General features: G+C 41.1%; 1 protein-coding gene across 4 annotated transcripts in view; it reads right to left on the reverse strand.

Moving 5' to 3' along the window:
- The window catches only part of runx1t1 (RUNX1 partner transcriptional co-repressor 1), an 84,011-nt gene extending 68,862 nt beyond the window's left edge, over nucleotides 1–15,149 (reverse strand). Inside the window, exon 1 of one of the 4 annotated variants that reach the window (XM_084738534.1) lies at nucleotides 14,001–15,149. In XM_084738534.1, the coding sequence (XP_084594660.1) occupies nucleotides 14,001–14,028 (28 nt within the window). In that variant the 5' untranslated portion in view covers nucleotides 14,029–15,149. The remainder of the gene's footprint in view (nucleotides 1–14,000) is intronic. The other 3 variants (XM_084738532.1, XM_084738531.1, XM_084738530.1) reach the window with 3 other exon arrangements.
- Between the last annotated feature and the right edge of the window lie 2,152 nt (nucleotides 15,150–17,301).

Consider the following 17,301-nt stretch of genomic DNA (forward strand, 5'->3'; position numbering starts at 1 on the left):
GATGTTAGCTAATAGGCGGTTAATGCTAATGTTAGTTGTTGTCTAACAGTAGATAATGGGTTATTAAATGTTATTGACATGACAACAGTTTGTACGATTTTGCACATTTATAAAACTTAGCAGTACAACGTTATCCTTTTGACACATGAGGGACACATGAGGCTTTTGATAACAGCCTTCCCACCCTGAGCATGATGTCAGAGAAAAATGGCCACTGCGTGAAAATGGTGAATCTAATTTTGGATCGTTCCCACTGGTCACTGGACAGTCTGTGTCCTCAATTTATTCAAAATTTTCAGATGTTTATATCTCAGTTTCATTCTAGCAGTGACATCTGCACCACTGATATGATGGATATCTTATTTTGAAACAAATCTTCATCTCTTTCCCATCTCGTCACACCTCTCGTACACCTCTCACCTTGTTCCCAGTCACCTTCCTCCATCCCCAGTCTCTACTTTCTGCTCGTAATCACAATCTAATCCTTTTGCAATCAATTCCCCATGAATGCCACCCGCCCCCAACATACACACATGCTGCTCACGTACACATCCAACCCAGTGAGCAAACAGAGGTCTTCAAGACACAAAAGCAGCAAACAACAGACTCAGTCCTCATCTCAACACTCTATTTCCTACAAACAGATGGTTTTCAGTGACACTGCGGTTGCAAACACAGACATAATATGCTTATTTCACCAAAACCACTTAAATTACTGACATATTCAAACATTTCTGATTAAAAATCAGATGAGTTGTATGAAAGCAGACAACAGGTAAATGTGTATTAAATCATTAAACCCAGCTGAATACAATTTGGCTACAAGTGTAATCCCTTTCATATGGTAATGGTAAACAAACATGGGATCAGAGTAAACACACACATGTGCTTCAACCATTGTGTGTGTGTGTGTGTGTCGCCGCCACCCCTGATCAGCTGGTGACTTAGTCTTGTTATTGTCCTAGCAGGCAAAAGCCCGGGGCAGTGCACGACTAATGCATTAGTGTCTCTGGCAGTTAGGGGCATCTGTCGCGTGTGGGTACATGTGTGTGATTGTGTCTTTTAGCCTTGGGCAAAGTGGCAAAACCAAAGACTTGTTATGTTCAAGTACAGAGCCTGTGCGTGCGGTAGGACTGATGCAGATTTGCCTGCACATGATTTTGCTACTTAGCCACAAAAAAAAAAAAAAAACATTATAGTTTTAGAAGTACCCCAACTAATCTGTCAATTATTTTCATGATTGAGCAAGTAATCCTTTAGTCTAAGTCATGTGGACTGCTGTGTTTTATACATACTAATAATAACTATACATATGGGCCGCTTTTTTATATTTTTGCACTGTTTTGCACATTTCACACTTTCAGTTTTATTGATGCATACAGTCTATACATTGCTTGCATTATTCTACACTTTTTAACTTAATAAATATTAATTTATACTTTACTATGTACATTTGTGTACACTGTTGTCATAGTATTGTTAGTATCTTAATACTACTGCCCAGTATTTATTTTCCTTATCTAATATACTTTTCTCCTGTCTCTTTATATCTCTGTTATTATGAGGCCAAAATGTCCCCACATAGATAAATAAAGAGCTACCTACCTACCTAATGTCCAAAACTTGAAAACAACAAATGCTCACCACAATTTCCCAGAGTCCAAAGTGACATCTTCCAATTGCTTCTTTTGTCCAACCAACAGTTCAAACCCAAACACTCTTCATTTACTGTCATACAAACATTTAAGAAATGTGAACCAGGAAATGTTTGACATTTTTGCTTGAAAGATGACTGAAACAATAGCTGGCAACTAGTTTTCTTTTGATCGAATCGTTGCAGCTCAGCTTTACTTGCTTAATGTTAATGTTTAGGGAAACCCTTCACTCTGTCGAGCTGGTAAAAATGGCTCGCTGTGGTCTCACAAAGTATTTCCATGCTGCATTTTACTGTTAATGCTCATTTCACAAAACTATGAGGCTGTGTTGTGTTACAGTAACAACACTGATTTAATAGAACATAATTGGCAGTAACAATGAGCTCAGCATGCTTTTGTTAAACCGCTAAATGACGAAAAGTAGGACAAGGGTATGTGATGGATTGAGAGTGTGTGTATGTTGTGTTCATGCACAAAAAGATACAGAGGCAGAAATTAGTATTTGCGATCTCGTGTGTTACGTGTGTGAGACATGCTATAAAACTCTCAAAACACTGCTCACCCTATCAAACACCTTACATGGCACACACAGAGCACTGCATGCTTCATTTTAGATTGACAGCCCTGCCATATGGTGTTGAGCAGCACGTCTTTGTCTGCATATTCAACTTCTTACTGTCTGAGCGTGTGAGAGTGATTTTGTGAGTGCACACCTGTGTGTCTCTTTGTAGATGTGTGTGTGTGTGTGTGTGTGTGCGAGATGGTTAAATTCGCAAACATAAAGTTGCAGCTGCGCCACAATACGTGATCCCTGCGCAGCTGTGAATTATTATGTGGACAATTTAATATTGCCAAAGAGGAAATAGCAAATTAAGATCTTAGCTTTGCTGCACTGCTAAAGTGTGCAGCAAAATTCATTCCCATATAAACATGTCTTCTTCTTCCTACAAGTGAGCTGATGCGATACAGCTCTGATCCCAGCACCACGAGTGGCAGCTTTACACTCTTCACTCCTCAATGTGCAGTAGAGGTGCAGACGGAGACCCAAGGGTCCTACTCAAAAGCTGAAGGGGAAGGGGCTTTCCTCTCACTAAAGCATCCTCAAAATAACAGCTCGGCAGTAATTTGTCCTCTCACAGGGGAGGCATAAAAACCAGAACCCCAAATTCTTTGCAGTTATGGAAAAAGTGAAGAGAGAACAAAAAAAAAAGCCAAAATACTTTATCTCCCCCTCTAACTGAAAGTTATTACATTTTCTGAATGGTATGACTTTCTAATGGTTAGCACATGTGAATATGTGTGTGCAGAGAGAGAGCAGTAGTTGAGGCTAAGTTAATAGCACAAGCAGAGGGGAACTGGGAACCCTTGGCTTATAAAGGATACTTGTTTCCCTGCCGCACCGAAAACCAGATGTTGATAAAGAGACATAGGGGGAGGAGAGAAGACAGATGGGCAAGAAATTACCGTCACTTGGGCCAAACATCTTGAAACATCTGCAAAAAAATTTCGGACCTTACAAGGGGAGATGGATTTATGCTCTCTCCTGGATTTTTATTGCTCCGTGAGAGCCCTTCTCCCTCCTGTGCTCTGCGTCTTCTCCCAGCGTTACCAGGACTAAAGAGTTTCGCCGCAATCTGGAGCTGTTTAAATCCTGGAAAAACCTCAGATTCTTCCACAAATGGCTTTATCATGTAGGGAAGACAAACACGGTCGAACACTGTAGGAGCCATAAAACTTCAGAGAGAGCGCCGCAGCGTCGAGTCTTCACACAAGTCCACCGTCGAGCCCGATATGAAACACAATAAATGTCAAGGTACATTGAGATACAGACACCAGTGTGTGTAGATCCTGCACACACGGGGCCAAAAAACATAATTCATATCATATTTCTAAAAGTGGAGTTTGGTTACCATGGAGACACATCATCTACGCTACTATGAAACGCGCAGCTGAGGATGACATGTCCATATGGTGAGAGTACGACAGAGGGGAAGAACAGATGCTTTGATGAAAGGGCTGTCAATCGCAAATCCATAAGACCAGCTGGGGTCATGAATGTATATCAGATGACACAGAGGCAGACATAGATAGACAGACAGACGGACAGACAGACAGACAGTCACAGACAGACAGATACACAGATAAACAGATAGATAGATAGATAGATAGATAGATAGATAGATAGATAGATAGATAGATAGATAGAAGTTGAAAGGTTCTTGATAGAATCCTCATGGAAGGTTTTAGGTGGAACCATGGAACCATTACAACACATAAATGTCCTCTGTAAAACATCTCATACGGAGGTTCTGGGTGGAACCTTTCACAGATGAGTTGGGTTCTAGGTAGAACTCTCTGAAAGGGTGGAGGTTTTTACCAGGAACCAAAAAGGGGTCTCCCATGGGGACAAGCCAAAAACCCCTTTATTGGTCTAGTTAAAACCGTAATTTTTCAGACAGCTCTCGAGATCTGTCTATTCATTGATACACAGCCTCACACCTAATCCTCAAACACACACACGCCTTTTTTTTTTTTTTAACTTAACCACCATTTTCAGTGAGAAAACCAAGACTTTTTTTTCTCCCCTTTAAGGAAAAAACCCACTCAGTATGATTATTCTAAGCATAATCTTCTTTTTTGGGAGGTGGAAATGCCATCAAATATCATTTTTGTTGAGATAAAATGGACTGTAATTTTGTTCCCGGCAAAGACTGTATCGACTGTGAGCACACAAACACTTAGCGGGGTGGCGGGCAACAATTCAGGCTGGATGGAGATGGGTGGGGAGGGGGGGGGCTGGGCATGTAGGGAGAGGAACGCTGGGGACAGGATGCACTAGAAGTTAAACAAAATGAGGCTTTTACTTGGCCCCATTTTGGGAAAATGAACCAGCTCCTTCCATTTCTTTATGTAACCCCCACTGTCTCCACTGCCACTCTCCCTCTTTCTCTTTGAACCAATTTCTGAAATGGCCCTTCCTCGAAATAATTGACACTCTGCGTTTATCATTTGAGGCACCTGCTGTCGGTTTGACAACAAGACAATCGGACGGAGCGAGCGGCCGTCGTCCCATTGTCCCGTCTCCCTGTTTGTGTGTGACACTAACTGACAACAGCTGGAAGCCCTCTCCTCCTACAATACCCATCATGCAAGTCAAATTCAACCACAAAAGAAAAGGGCCTCATTATTTGGCTGCAGTGGTGTGATTTTAACCAGCAAAGAGAAGAAACAATGATTTAGTTGTGTCCGCTGATGGTAGATAAAAGGCTTGGAACAACTGGAAGTCCTAAAACGACAGTGCATGTGTCCAGCCCGCAGTTGTCAACTGAATTTTATTATGAATATTAAAGAAACGCATCTTAAACGCAGATGTGTGCTGGCTGTTTGCACCCACTCATACATAAACTCATGTACTGACACAAATAAAGTCTGGCTTTCAACACCAAAGATTCATTGAATCTGAGATTAGTCTTAATCAATGTTTTGCAAAACAGGGTTTAAAATGAAGAAATTCAGATTTAGCATTTAGCACAGAACTGTTGCACAATGTATAACTGATATCTGTTCAGTAAATCCAAGTTTATTGATGTAAATCAAAATTAAAGTGGTTGAGTTTAATCAGTGCGGAGATGCTTGCTTACCCTAATAACTGAAAGAAGAAAAACAGACAACAGCACAGTAAGGACAAGGGAGGCACATCATAAAACTCACTTGGGTTGAGTCCATTTACTTTCTTTGAGGAACTTTATTATTTAATCAATCCATCTCAAAAAGGCAGCCATTTTAGTTAACTGTCCTCAAGTGCAATTTTAAAGTTGATTTAATCTTTCTTAATTTTAAGGTAGTTTAAGAGTCTGGTGCCACATAATTTAAAGTTAGAACCATGATTTAATCAGGTGTAGACATTAACAGTATGTGAACAAACGCATGCTCCCATCTGCTAACGCACACATCTGAACACACACACTCCCCGTCTCTCTCCACCTTCTCTCTCTGGCTGTAATTGACTGAACACGTCAATACTCGGAGGAGGAAAAAAAACAGAGGGTCCACTGTCTGCATCTATTGATCCGCGCTTCTCTGTCTTTCTCCTTCTCCCTGTCTGCTGATCTTAATTACACTTCTTTTTACCAGGCTAGCCGGGGCTGCACTCCAGCGGCTGCCCTTTTCATAAAGTGTACCGTCCAAATCCATACATCAAAATTAATGAGAGAGAACCGAGCTGTAAATCAAACATCGGGGCTATCCGAGCTGATAAGCAGGGATGGCGATCGTAAATTATGTCTTTTTTTTTTTTTTAAAGAAACCATTTCAGAAGGGTAGAAAGAGAATTATTTTCACATGCTCATGCAGGTTAACGTTAACAATGTAGAATTTTTATGGAGGAAGCAACCTCGGTTGAGGTGATTAAAACCGCTAAAGCATGACGGAGCTGAGGTGAGGTTTCTCCCCACCCTCACGCTCCCTCTTTCTCCCCTAGTTCCTCTTTCTTTGTCTCTTTCTTTGTCAATTTGTCTGATTTTCTGCTTGCCTGTTTGTTTGTTTTAAGAGCTGTCTGTCTGCGCCCACCTCTCAGCCTCTCTCTCACACACACACGCACACACACAAGGACAAAAAAAAAAAAGACTTTTATGGTCAGGTTTTATGGACTGGTAGCAAAGCAAGCTGGTCCATTCTTCAACAGTCGTCCTCTCGTGAACCAGAGAGAAAAAAGGCTCCTAATCGCACAGTTTCACAGCTCATACTCGCCATCAATCAAACCTGTCTGTCTGTGTGTCCTCCCCATTTGTGTGCAAGCGTGTGTGCATGTGTGTGTGTGTGTGTGTGCACCTTCTAACATCCCCAAACCTCTCCTGAATCACAAAACAAAAGCCATTAGAGATGGCAGTGCAGTAATCTCTTTCCACATGTGCCCACACACGTACACACGTTTCCTTTTCATACAAACCTTCACAATAGACATGAAAACACACGGATATAAACACACACACACACACTTCCTCTACCACCCCTTTCCCTTCTCTTGTGTCTAATTTTTAAATGTAAATTGGGTGACAGGTGAATATCGAGGAGGTGAGCGATAACGGGTAACATCTTCACTCGGCCACATTATCGCCGCTCCACATCACTAAGAAGTGCCTATTCAATACGGTTACCTTTGGCAGGAGTGCAGGAGGAGACACACTTTTGTGTGTGTCCTTTTGTATTCATTAGACACACCGTATAGACACCTGCATGTGCACTTACACTCACACACACAGTCACAGAATCACATCCAGTGGCTTATCTTTTGGAATAAGAAAAGGGGCTTGTCAGGATGGCACATTGTACGTATGTGTGTGTTGTGCGTGTTTGTGTGTGTGTGTGTGTGTGTGTGAGGGGAAGGCAATGTGCATTAGGGCGATTACAATATCAGCCGACTCCAGATGGAGGCAGGAAAATAAACAGTGGGAGAGAGAGAGACAGAGCGCGAGGGGAAGACATCATGAGAAGGAGCCTAAGAGAGAGATTCTGTGTGTGTGTGCGTGTGTGTGAGTGTGTGTGTGTGTGTGTACGTGTGTGGCAGTCTGCCTGTGTGCGATACAGTTTGAGAAAGTGAAGTTAATTAGCAACTCAATCCCAGTCTATATACAGAAGACTGAGAAAGCACTGTGTGTGTGTGTGTGTGTGTGAGAGAGAGAGAGAGAGAGACAGAGAGAGAGAGAGGGAGAGTGTGTGTGTGTGTGTTTGTCTTCATGTTGTCCCGCACGTCTATCAGTGTGTTTTATTCTAGGAACTATAATGTAGATACAGTGAGCTGTCTACCTAAACAACTGAAAAACTACATTTCCCAGCTGTCCGTCTTTAACGACACTGCTAGGACAGCTGTCTCTGTCTCAGCTGAGGAAAGGAACCCAGGGAGCATTTTTCAGTTGAAAAAATGTTTAAACTAGAATTACCACCTCGCGGCTGTGTGCCTCCGCCAACCGGTCAAGTTGCAGTTTACAACCATGTCTGTCCAGACTCATATCATATGTGTGTTGAGGACTTTAAAGGAATTAATTAAAATGTATTAAGTGTATTTTTATCACTGTATTGACATGTATGATTTCAGCTTATCAATTCCAGTGAGAAACATGCTGTCTTCACTATTTTTACAGAGGAGGGCAGAGAGCTGAACATTATGATGTCACAGTGAAGTTGACCTTTGACCTACTGGATGCAAAATATAAAATGACCATTCATTCATTCTATTAGACATTTGTGTTAAATTTTGTCACATGTATTCTTGAGTTATGGCCATAAACATGTTATGTCAGGTCACAGTAACCTTGACATTCGACCACCAACATCTAATCACTTCATCTTTGAGTCAGTGTGGATGTTTGTCTCAAAACTGAAGAGATTCCTTGCAGGTATTCCAGAGATGACCTTGATGTTTGACCTTCAACCACCAAAATCTAATCAAGTCTTTTTTTGGTCCAAGTGAGAGTCATTTGTACAAAATTTGAAGAAATTCTGTCAAGGCATTGTTGAGATATCGTGTTCAGAACAGGTTGAAAAGTGAATGACTTTTCACCAGGATTTGCAACAGAGACAAATTCTCCCATTACAGTGTCCTGGAAACTTCAGCAGCACAAAGCCTATATTGTTCTGTATGTTATGGCATTTAATATGAAACATTAAAAGCGTTGACATCTCTTCATCTAGACCAGATTTCACCAATGACTTTGGAGAAATGTCTTTACACTGATGAATGTCGTCTCTGTTTCAGCCCACAGCTGAACAACTGATCAGACCGATTAAACAAATTTCTGTTTTGTGACACACATTTTTAGCTGGCTGAAAAGAGGGTGAAAAGAAGGCTGAGACCTTCTGACTGAATTCAGCTAGAAATCAATGTTGAAATTCCAGTTGGTGCACACTGGGAAGAAGAAGAAGAAGTCAGCTTCGGTCGTACTCAGGAACTGATATGATTTCCCTTTTGTTTCCTAAATGTCTTCAAGTGTAAAAACCTATGAAGAATTAACATCGTCCATGAAACTTGATGAATTGCCCGACTGTGCCCTGTTGGCCTCTTCTCCACTCGCCCTATAAGTCTCATGTTATCTGGAGTAAAAATACGAACAAGGCCAATAAAATCAGTTTGTAGTGCTCACTGTTGACTTTGACATTAAATAAGCCCCTGTAAAGGCCAACTCACAACTACAATAAAACAAAGACCTCTTGCTTTTGTGAATGCCTGCCGGAGAGCCTGCACACTCTCTCTCTGTCACACACACACACACACACCCCACATATACAACCTTAGAAACACACACACGCACTCCTTTTATACCACTGCTGCTCTTTCATGGGTGATGAAATTCAATAAGCAGTGAAGAGAACTGCCCTCTCGCTGATAACCATCAATGGGCCTATCGATCTACAAGGGCATGTGCGTGTGTCTATATACGTGCCTGCACACACACACACACACACAGATTCCATCTATAATTCACTCTGGGACTTGGTAAGAGACAGCTCTGAATAATCAGAACAGATCTATACATCTTGAAGGAGTGCACGGAACAGTGGTTTTAGTATCCAATTCTGCTGCTGACATTTGCCCCCTGACTGCACATTAGCCTCAAATGCAACCTGTCCGTATTTCAAAACACTCCATCAAGTGTCATCTTTATCTTCAGACGCATTTATGCAATTGACAGTTACTGGGGTTTGTTTGATTGTTTGAAAACAAAACCAAAGTAATGAACATTGCATGTTTTTCTTGTTTTTCATTGAGTGATATATCAAAAATCCCTACAGACTGAACTCAACTCAGTTCACTTGTTCCATAATCTTAATTATACACAGGGTTTCTGCAGGTCTTAAATATAAGTCTAAGAATTTTAGACCTTAAAATGCCTTGTTAAAATACAATTTTGATATGAACTGTATTGATAATGCTGTAACAGTTACAAACAAGGCCAACACTGAACCAATAAACACCAATGCAAATGGCACATGTGCTTTTTTGCTTCTATGGTCCTGAAATAGGTCTTAAATGACATTTATAATGGTCTTAAAAAGGTCTCAAACAGTCTTTATTTTAATGTGTTGAAATCTGCAGAAACTCTTAATGTAGCAAGCAGACATCCACTAACTGATAAAGTGAGAGAAAAAAAAAATACTGAGAGAACTGGTGATCGATTTTCGATTTAGAATTTCGATTTACAATAAAAAAATGGCAGATTGATCGATAATTAAAACAATCGTTAGTTGCAGCCCTACTTGAGAGCATACATCATTTATAACCTATAGTGTTTCCAGTCATTAAATGAAGAAGCTTGTGATCTGCAGACTAGAATCTAAACTGACAAAACTGATTTGGAAAAAAAAAAAAGATAGATGATTTAACTGATCGTTTTGTGCTCAAATTTTCTCCCTTTTGGTGGAAGAATATTTGTATAGCCATGAGAAAGTAGAGCCTCCCAGCTGATACAGAAGTACGCAGGGGGGCTTCATGATGTAGCCAGCATATTAACTCTGTTGAGTCATCATCACTTATTCACTGTATAGAAAACCTGGACTGCATCCAAACGCCTCTGTGTCATACTTAAAAGAAATGCTTTGTAATTACATCATAGCACCGTAGCATCAATATGACTTTCTGCTAAAGGGAAAACCAGTGTTTTTTTTTTCCTTTGAAATAATAGTGATTCATTGTTTGAGGCTCTGATCTAAAAGCTGTGTTTGGATGCTACATAAACCACTAGAAAGCTATTATCAGTGGTTAGCATCAGAAAGCACTAAAGGAAAAAATGCACATAATCAAGCTAAAGTGTGTGTGTGTGTTTGTGTGTGTCACTGACAGACGACACACACAGTCTTTTTCAGCGTCACTTTCTCAACCTGTCAAACAGGAGTATGTGAGTGTTTGTGTGTTTCTGTGTGTGTGAGTGTGTGAAAGCCAGAATAAAATGGTTGCCATCATTTTTGCAAGGCCATGTCCGTGTCTGTGAGCAGCGGTCTGATGCATTTGACCCTATAGCCTGAGAACTGGGAGGAAGAGGAGGAAGGGGGGGGGGGGGGGGGGGGGGGGGGGGGAGAGGGGGAGGGAGAACAGGTGTGAGGCAGGCTGGTGGCTGGGCAGATGGCCCCTGGAAGTGCTAGCTGATGCTGCAGAGCCCGGACCACAGAGAGTTAGTAGCTAACGTTAATACAAGCCTGTTTATACAGTGTGCACGGACACACACACATGTACAACCGCACACACAAACACAGTGATAACCTGCAAACAGCACTTATCATTTACTCTCCCCTCATCACCAGCTTTGTTTACCTTTCATTTACTCCTTCTCTCCCTCCCTCCGTCTGTCTCTCTCTGTCTTTATCTCTGTAAACACACACACTCCAGGTAATGGTCTTTTCAGTCAAGTCACTACTTTAATGGAAGTCCCAGTGGTTCAAGATGGGGGAAAAACAACAGATGACACAATAAATGATGGCCAGGGCAACCAATTCCAACCACTGCATGTATCATTAAATAATAATGAAAACTAATAAAACTTGATAATACTGAATCTCCATTTGGATCACTTCAATTAATCAAAAACATCCTGTAAACTGCATCATAACAGCCCAACAAAAATACTCACAGATTCACAGAGGTCCTATTTTAAAATAATCATATAGGGGAGACCAGGTGCATTTGTAACATTTTAACATTTCATTCATAATTCACAGACTACTTGAAACACTTGTCATCTTTTGATATAAGACACATTTATATGTGAACTAATTAATGATAAAATTGATATAGTGTCACTGATAAGTACAAGACTATTAATATTAATGCTGTAAAATTTTGTTCTTGTTGCTGTGGTGTCTAAATGTTGTGAAATCTTGTCACTGTCGTTGTGAAAATGTTCTGTCTTGTAAATGTATTTTTATACTACAGTGTTAGCATTTCTCGTCTTTTCTTTCTTTTTTTTTTTTTTTAGCAGAGATGTTATTCTCTGTTTCCTGCTCAGGAACTACAGATGAAAATGAGCTTGTAGCTAACTCTGGTAAAGCTAAGGAGCTGTGCATTGTCCCAGTCATATATGCAAATAATAAAAAACACTAATAAAATAAATATTGAATTTAATGCAAGACGTCAGAGTATTAAAATTGCCCTCTTTGTGGGGTTAATCGTAGCAGTCGTTGGGGCAACTGCACACCTCGAAGTAATCACATTACTGCTGATGTATCTAATAATGTTACTTAAGTTTTGATTTTATAGGTTCTGTTTTTTTAGATGTCAGACATTGTATGCATTCAAAGCAAACTACTGTAGCTGCAACTAGATTTATAATTATTTGAATTGAGTTAATAATAAGTTTACATTTAAATTATGTGAAAAATCAAAAGTATGTCAACACAGATAAACATTTCACTGGGCCATGTGGCTCAGGGCCAATTGTAACACAGTGCTGCGATTGCTCCCATCTTGTAGCCATGATAAAATCTTGCCTAGCAACACCTTAATTAGAATAGTTTATTCATGTTAAGCTTTAATCAACAACCTGTAGATAATTCATGCAAATGTATTTTTACTGTGCTCCAAACTTTAGATAGTAGAAGAAAAACACTGTACATCTAAAAGTAGGTTTGTAGTCAACCTCAAAAACAGTTTCTGACTGCAGAAATTAAGCATGTTACAATTAACCCCAGTCTCCCCTACTGTTTTTTTTTTTTCTTGCAAAATGCACACAAACAATTCTCCCTTTTACCTACTATATAGTATTTAACTTGGGTTTGAGGGGAGTTAACAATCACTCTCTTGCATGCCTCCAAAGCTTTGCATGGGGACTATTTGGCATGCGTAAAAAATGTCCAAAGCTCTGTGGGTTTCCAGGAGATATTTTCCTCCCTCTTTAATCCGAGCCGTGAGAACAGTCGCGGCATCGACAGCAGGTTGTGCCCCAGCAGCCTCCCTCCCTACAACCCGCATGTCTGCTCTTTTCCCAGTCGGGGGAAAAGATTCCCACTGGACTTAAAATATAGCCCAAACCCTTTAATTTCAACCCTACGCCACTCCATTAAAAAAAAAGAATCTGCTTCTGTTTTTTTTTTCTTGCGCTTAAAGGTTATGATGATGACAAAGTCGCAGCGGGTGGAGATGGAAACTTCACATGGATTTGAGAATATGCGTTTGACAGTTGTGACAGAGCTCCGGAGGATGTTTTCAAATGCAAACTCTGAAATACAAAGTCTGAAGCGAGGAGGGAGCAGGAGGAGAGGATCTGCACTAAATACTGAGGGATGCATCCAAAAACAGCTTTCCACCGAAACTGAAAACATCAACAACCAATTTATCTGAATAAAATGATTTATGGCAAAATATTAATTTATTTCTTTTAGAAACTAGTGAAAATTTGCCAGCAGGTTCAGTAATATCGAGAAAGGACTTCATTAAATTTCTGATGTAAAAACGTGCATGCTCTCTGCGCTCCGTGGCACATTATTGACTATCCCGTACTGAAGAGAGGTGATACTCTCCTCGCTGTAAACCTGTTAAACTAAAGTCTGAGTGTTCACGCTTTCTGCAGGTTTTTTTCGCTGATGTGATTGCTGCTTCGCCCCCAGAAAAAGGTGACGACAAGATCGAAAGGAAGTCACCAAACTTCATCCGTGATCTCAAGTTGCCTGTTGCCCGAAAACAACTCCCCATCCTGCGTACAAGCTCATGAAATGATATCTGCTTTTTACTGAGACGGAGACAGCTGCAGGTTGGTGTCACTGATTAAACAAACGGAGCTAATTCTTCCTCTGATAACACAAAAATGAATAAATTACTCGTTGTCCGTTAAGGTACAATAATAGTTTCTGTATTTTAATGTTCTGAATTTTAATTGATAGGATGTAATGTTTGGATATATAGTCGATCTTCAACTCCAATTTCTTTAATGGCTGTAAATTCATTAAAAGAAAAATCAATGTTCACTGCTCAGCCTCTGGTCCATTAGAATCAAATGTGTTTGTAACCATAACATACACTATCACGCACAGCACAACACGCATTGTTCGCTTCTGCGTTTGCTTTATCATCTCAGGCAATAAAAATAAAACAAAAACAAATATTTAAAGCAAAAAATCTAATTGTTGACTATATGCACGGTGGGTTTTTGCACAATTCGCTTCACATCTGTTATTCTAAGGCACCATGCTTTATTCAAATAAATAAAACAAAGCACAAATCATAAATGTCAAGTTGTATCAGCTGCCTTTTCAAATTTTTCTCCTCTTAATTTTGCGCACACATGTCTATATAAGGTCAAAAACACTCCAAGCCAAGGCGTTATTAGGGAAATAGACTATAGTAAGAAAGAGGCCACTTACACTGAAAAGAGGCAGAAATTCCCACCATGCGGTACGTTGATGTGAGAGGGCTAAATAATTTCCAGTCCTTTTGACTCCGCGCAGGGTCCCCTCCTCGATGATCCGCTCGTATCGGGAGGACGAAAGCTGCTACAGAGTCCGGCCAGCTCTCCGCGGCTTCTGCGGTGTATACTTCCAGCAGCTGGGAAATGAGGTTCAAACTCCGACAAAAAGAAGAAGAAGGTTCAGCTCACGCCTCGCAATAAGTGATCAGTCAGTGTGGATGTTCAGGATGGGAGAGCCGGGAGTGTAAAAAGCGCAGAGGCAAGAGAAGAGAAGGAGGAGAGAGGAGACAGAGATGGAGAGGGAGGATGCAGTAATAGTGCGCAGGGCACTCGTCTTTCCCACTTTTCCTCCAAAATCCTTCAAACGTCGAGTCGGTCTGGCTCGCACAAATCGTGTTTTGTGAATACGAGGAGAATTCATGCACACACCCTCGGTCACGGGGCTCCTTGTTTTCTGCTTCTTTCTCCGTGTCAGTGGGGAAGAGGAGAGGAGTAGCGGCACTCTGCCTCCAGTCGGCGGTGCGCAGCAGAGCCAGGTGGCGGTGGGCGGGACTGAAGCTGCTGAGGAGGAGGAGGCGGCGACTGGGCAGCAGCCGAGCAGCCAGCAGCAGCATCTGTGTGTGTCCTAAAACAGGTTGGAAAAACGCAGGGTCAGGTCAAGTCGAAGTGTTTTTACTGTGCCACTGGCTCCCAAAGCTTTTTCACGTCAAGGGCTCCCAGGGAGATTATCTACCCCTGAGGATTTTATCCAAGGGCGAGACAGAATGTGTGTCATCGCATATTAGTGAAGGATTAAAGGTCCAGTGTCTAGATTTGAGAAAATGACAGAAATCGAATATTATATTATATAAGTGTGTTTTCATCAGGGAATAATCATCTGAAAACAAGAACTGGTATGTTTTCGTTATCTTAGATTGAGTGGGTCTTCTTCCGTGGAGGCTGCCATGTTGAGCCACCATGTTTCTACAGTAGCCCAGAATGGACAATCCAAACACTCCTGCATTTTTGTGAGTTTTGCAGCCACTTTAAGCTCTCCTGCACACTTGGAAGAGAAGAGGGAGACAAGGGGTTTGCAATCTGCATGCTCACTACTTGTTTCTCTTGTCACTAATGGCTGCACTTAATACAGAAGTGATGGGTCTGAATATGACAGTTTGTCTTACTAAATTTTTACATTTGACTAAACGTCCCCTGAGGAGATGAAAACATCAGATCTGTGTGGACTGCATGGAATCAGTTAGCGGTTGTTCCTTCAAAGTGCAGTTGGTATTTGACTGTTAATAATTGTCAGTGAGTCTGTGTCAGTTGTGTAACGTCTGCACAGGGTATTTTATTTTTGAAATTGACTCTTTATGCCGTTCCTACATTTGACTTCTTCTCTAGGGAGCGGAGTGGACAGCTCCTTCCGTGACACTTCTGACACGGGCCGCGGTACTACTGGCGGAATCACAAATAGTGTCCAGCCGGGATTCGAAGCAGCCATGCTCGGTGAAATCAGCCACTGAACGGGAATTTTGCACAAAAAAGGTGGTAACTTTGGAAGATAGCCACTTGATTTGTCTTACTCTAACAGATGAAACCTCATATTGCTGTAGATAAAGTTTGGAATGTGTTTTTGCTCAAAATAAAGACTACAAGTAGATTCTTTCAGTGGTGTTATCTGCACCTTCTTCCTAAGTACTGTATACTAAACATTGAAATACTCATGCCTATCCATTCAGCTACATAGAATAAATTAGTTTACTCATCTATTTTTATTTTGGACCCTCTGGAGTGTCCTAATGGAACCCTAATGGTCCATGGACCCTGCTTTGAGAACCCCTCTCATAGACAGCAGTGGAGTGTCATGGACAAGAACCAGCCAGCTGAGTGCTTGAGGAGGTGGTTGGCTTTTGTGTGTGTGTGTGTGTGTGTGTGTGTGTGTGTGTGTGTGTGTGTGTGTGTGTGCGCGCACACACAAAAAGTAGAACTGCATGATGCATGTTTGAACTCACCCACACACACACACAGACTGTATCTCTATCTTTTCCTCAGCTGAAAAAGGCACAGGCAGGCTGGCCTGCAGTAACCTAAGGCAAACACTTTCCCGGGACCATCTGGAAGTCATCTCGCCCGCAGAGCCAGTGAAAGCACAGAGCAGAAGCTACGTTTACAACTCGGTGATAACAACCGGTCCACTTGAACTGCATGGTTGAACAAGTCATGCACCATAGCCCGTTCATAACATCTCGTAAATTCAAATATTCTATTCTTTTCTATTCTGCAATGCTAATATACTTGTAAGCCTTTTGTTAAAACAGATTAAGATCATGGTGGTGTTATCAACAAGGACGAAACATATCTTTTGCAACACATGACCTTTGTCATTGTTCAGGTTTTTTAAAGTGGTCTCTTTTGATGATTGCGGTTTACATGCCCCCAGTTAGAAGAAGCAGAGAGGAGTACCAGCATGGAAGCTGAGCAGCAGTGTACTGCTGTGGTCACGGTCAGCAACAAATGGTATTTTAGCCATTTAAAAACTGGTTCATTTAAAAAATTCAATATTGGCTAAGTGTATGCTATATTTAGAATATGGCTCTTGCTTTACTTTGCCATCAGAGAGCCTTTTCTGACAAGAAAACCTTGTTATATGAGCCAAATTTTGCGCTCTCTAAACCAACCAAACTACCGCTGGCTCAACATTTTAGTTTCTTTGCGTTGTTATTTGACTTGTGTGTTTTAAACAGTTCAGTTCGGATTCACCAATGTCACAGAATAACAAAAACGAACTAAGAGATAGCAGTAGAATCAGGGTTGCTGACCCTGTCCACAGCAGTACATTGCTTAACTTCCATGCTGGTGTCCCTCCATGCTTCTCCTAACCGGGGCTATGTCGAGTGCCATCTACTGTAGGTAATACACTGGCTATGGATAAATACCTCATACAACCCCATATCAAATAATCCCTTTAAAAACAGCCCACTGCAAGTTATATGTTCTCTAATACACCTGAAAAACAACAACTAACTCTGTGTTTTTACCAACAAAATGATATTTTTACTGTAATATACTTAATCACAACTAAAGTAACATCTTCTGCTTTTGTCTGTCTTGTACTGTATGTAAAACATCCAGTGGGTTGTTAGCGTAGCATCAGCGTGGAGCTCATTGTTCCCTCAATGCAATCTCTGTGGGGAAAAGATGATGCCATTAATGGCAATTGTTTGCAACAGTGCCATTGTGCATTTCTCCTCTTTCTTTCACTTCATCTTTCTCTC

Source organism: Lutjanus erythropterus, chromosome 16, assembly GCF_056507025.1.
Source record: "Lutjanus erythropterus isolate fLutEry1 chromosome 16, fLutEry1.hap2, whole genome shotgun sequence".
Taxonomy (NCBI): domain Eukaryota; kingdom Metazoa; phylum Chordata; class Actinopteri; order Lutjaniformes; family Lutjanidae; genus Lutjanus; species Lutjanus erythropterus.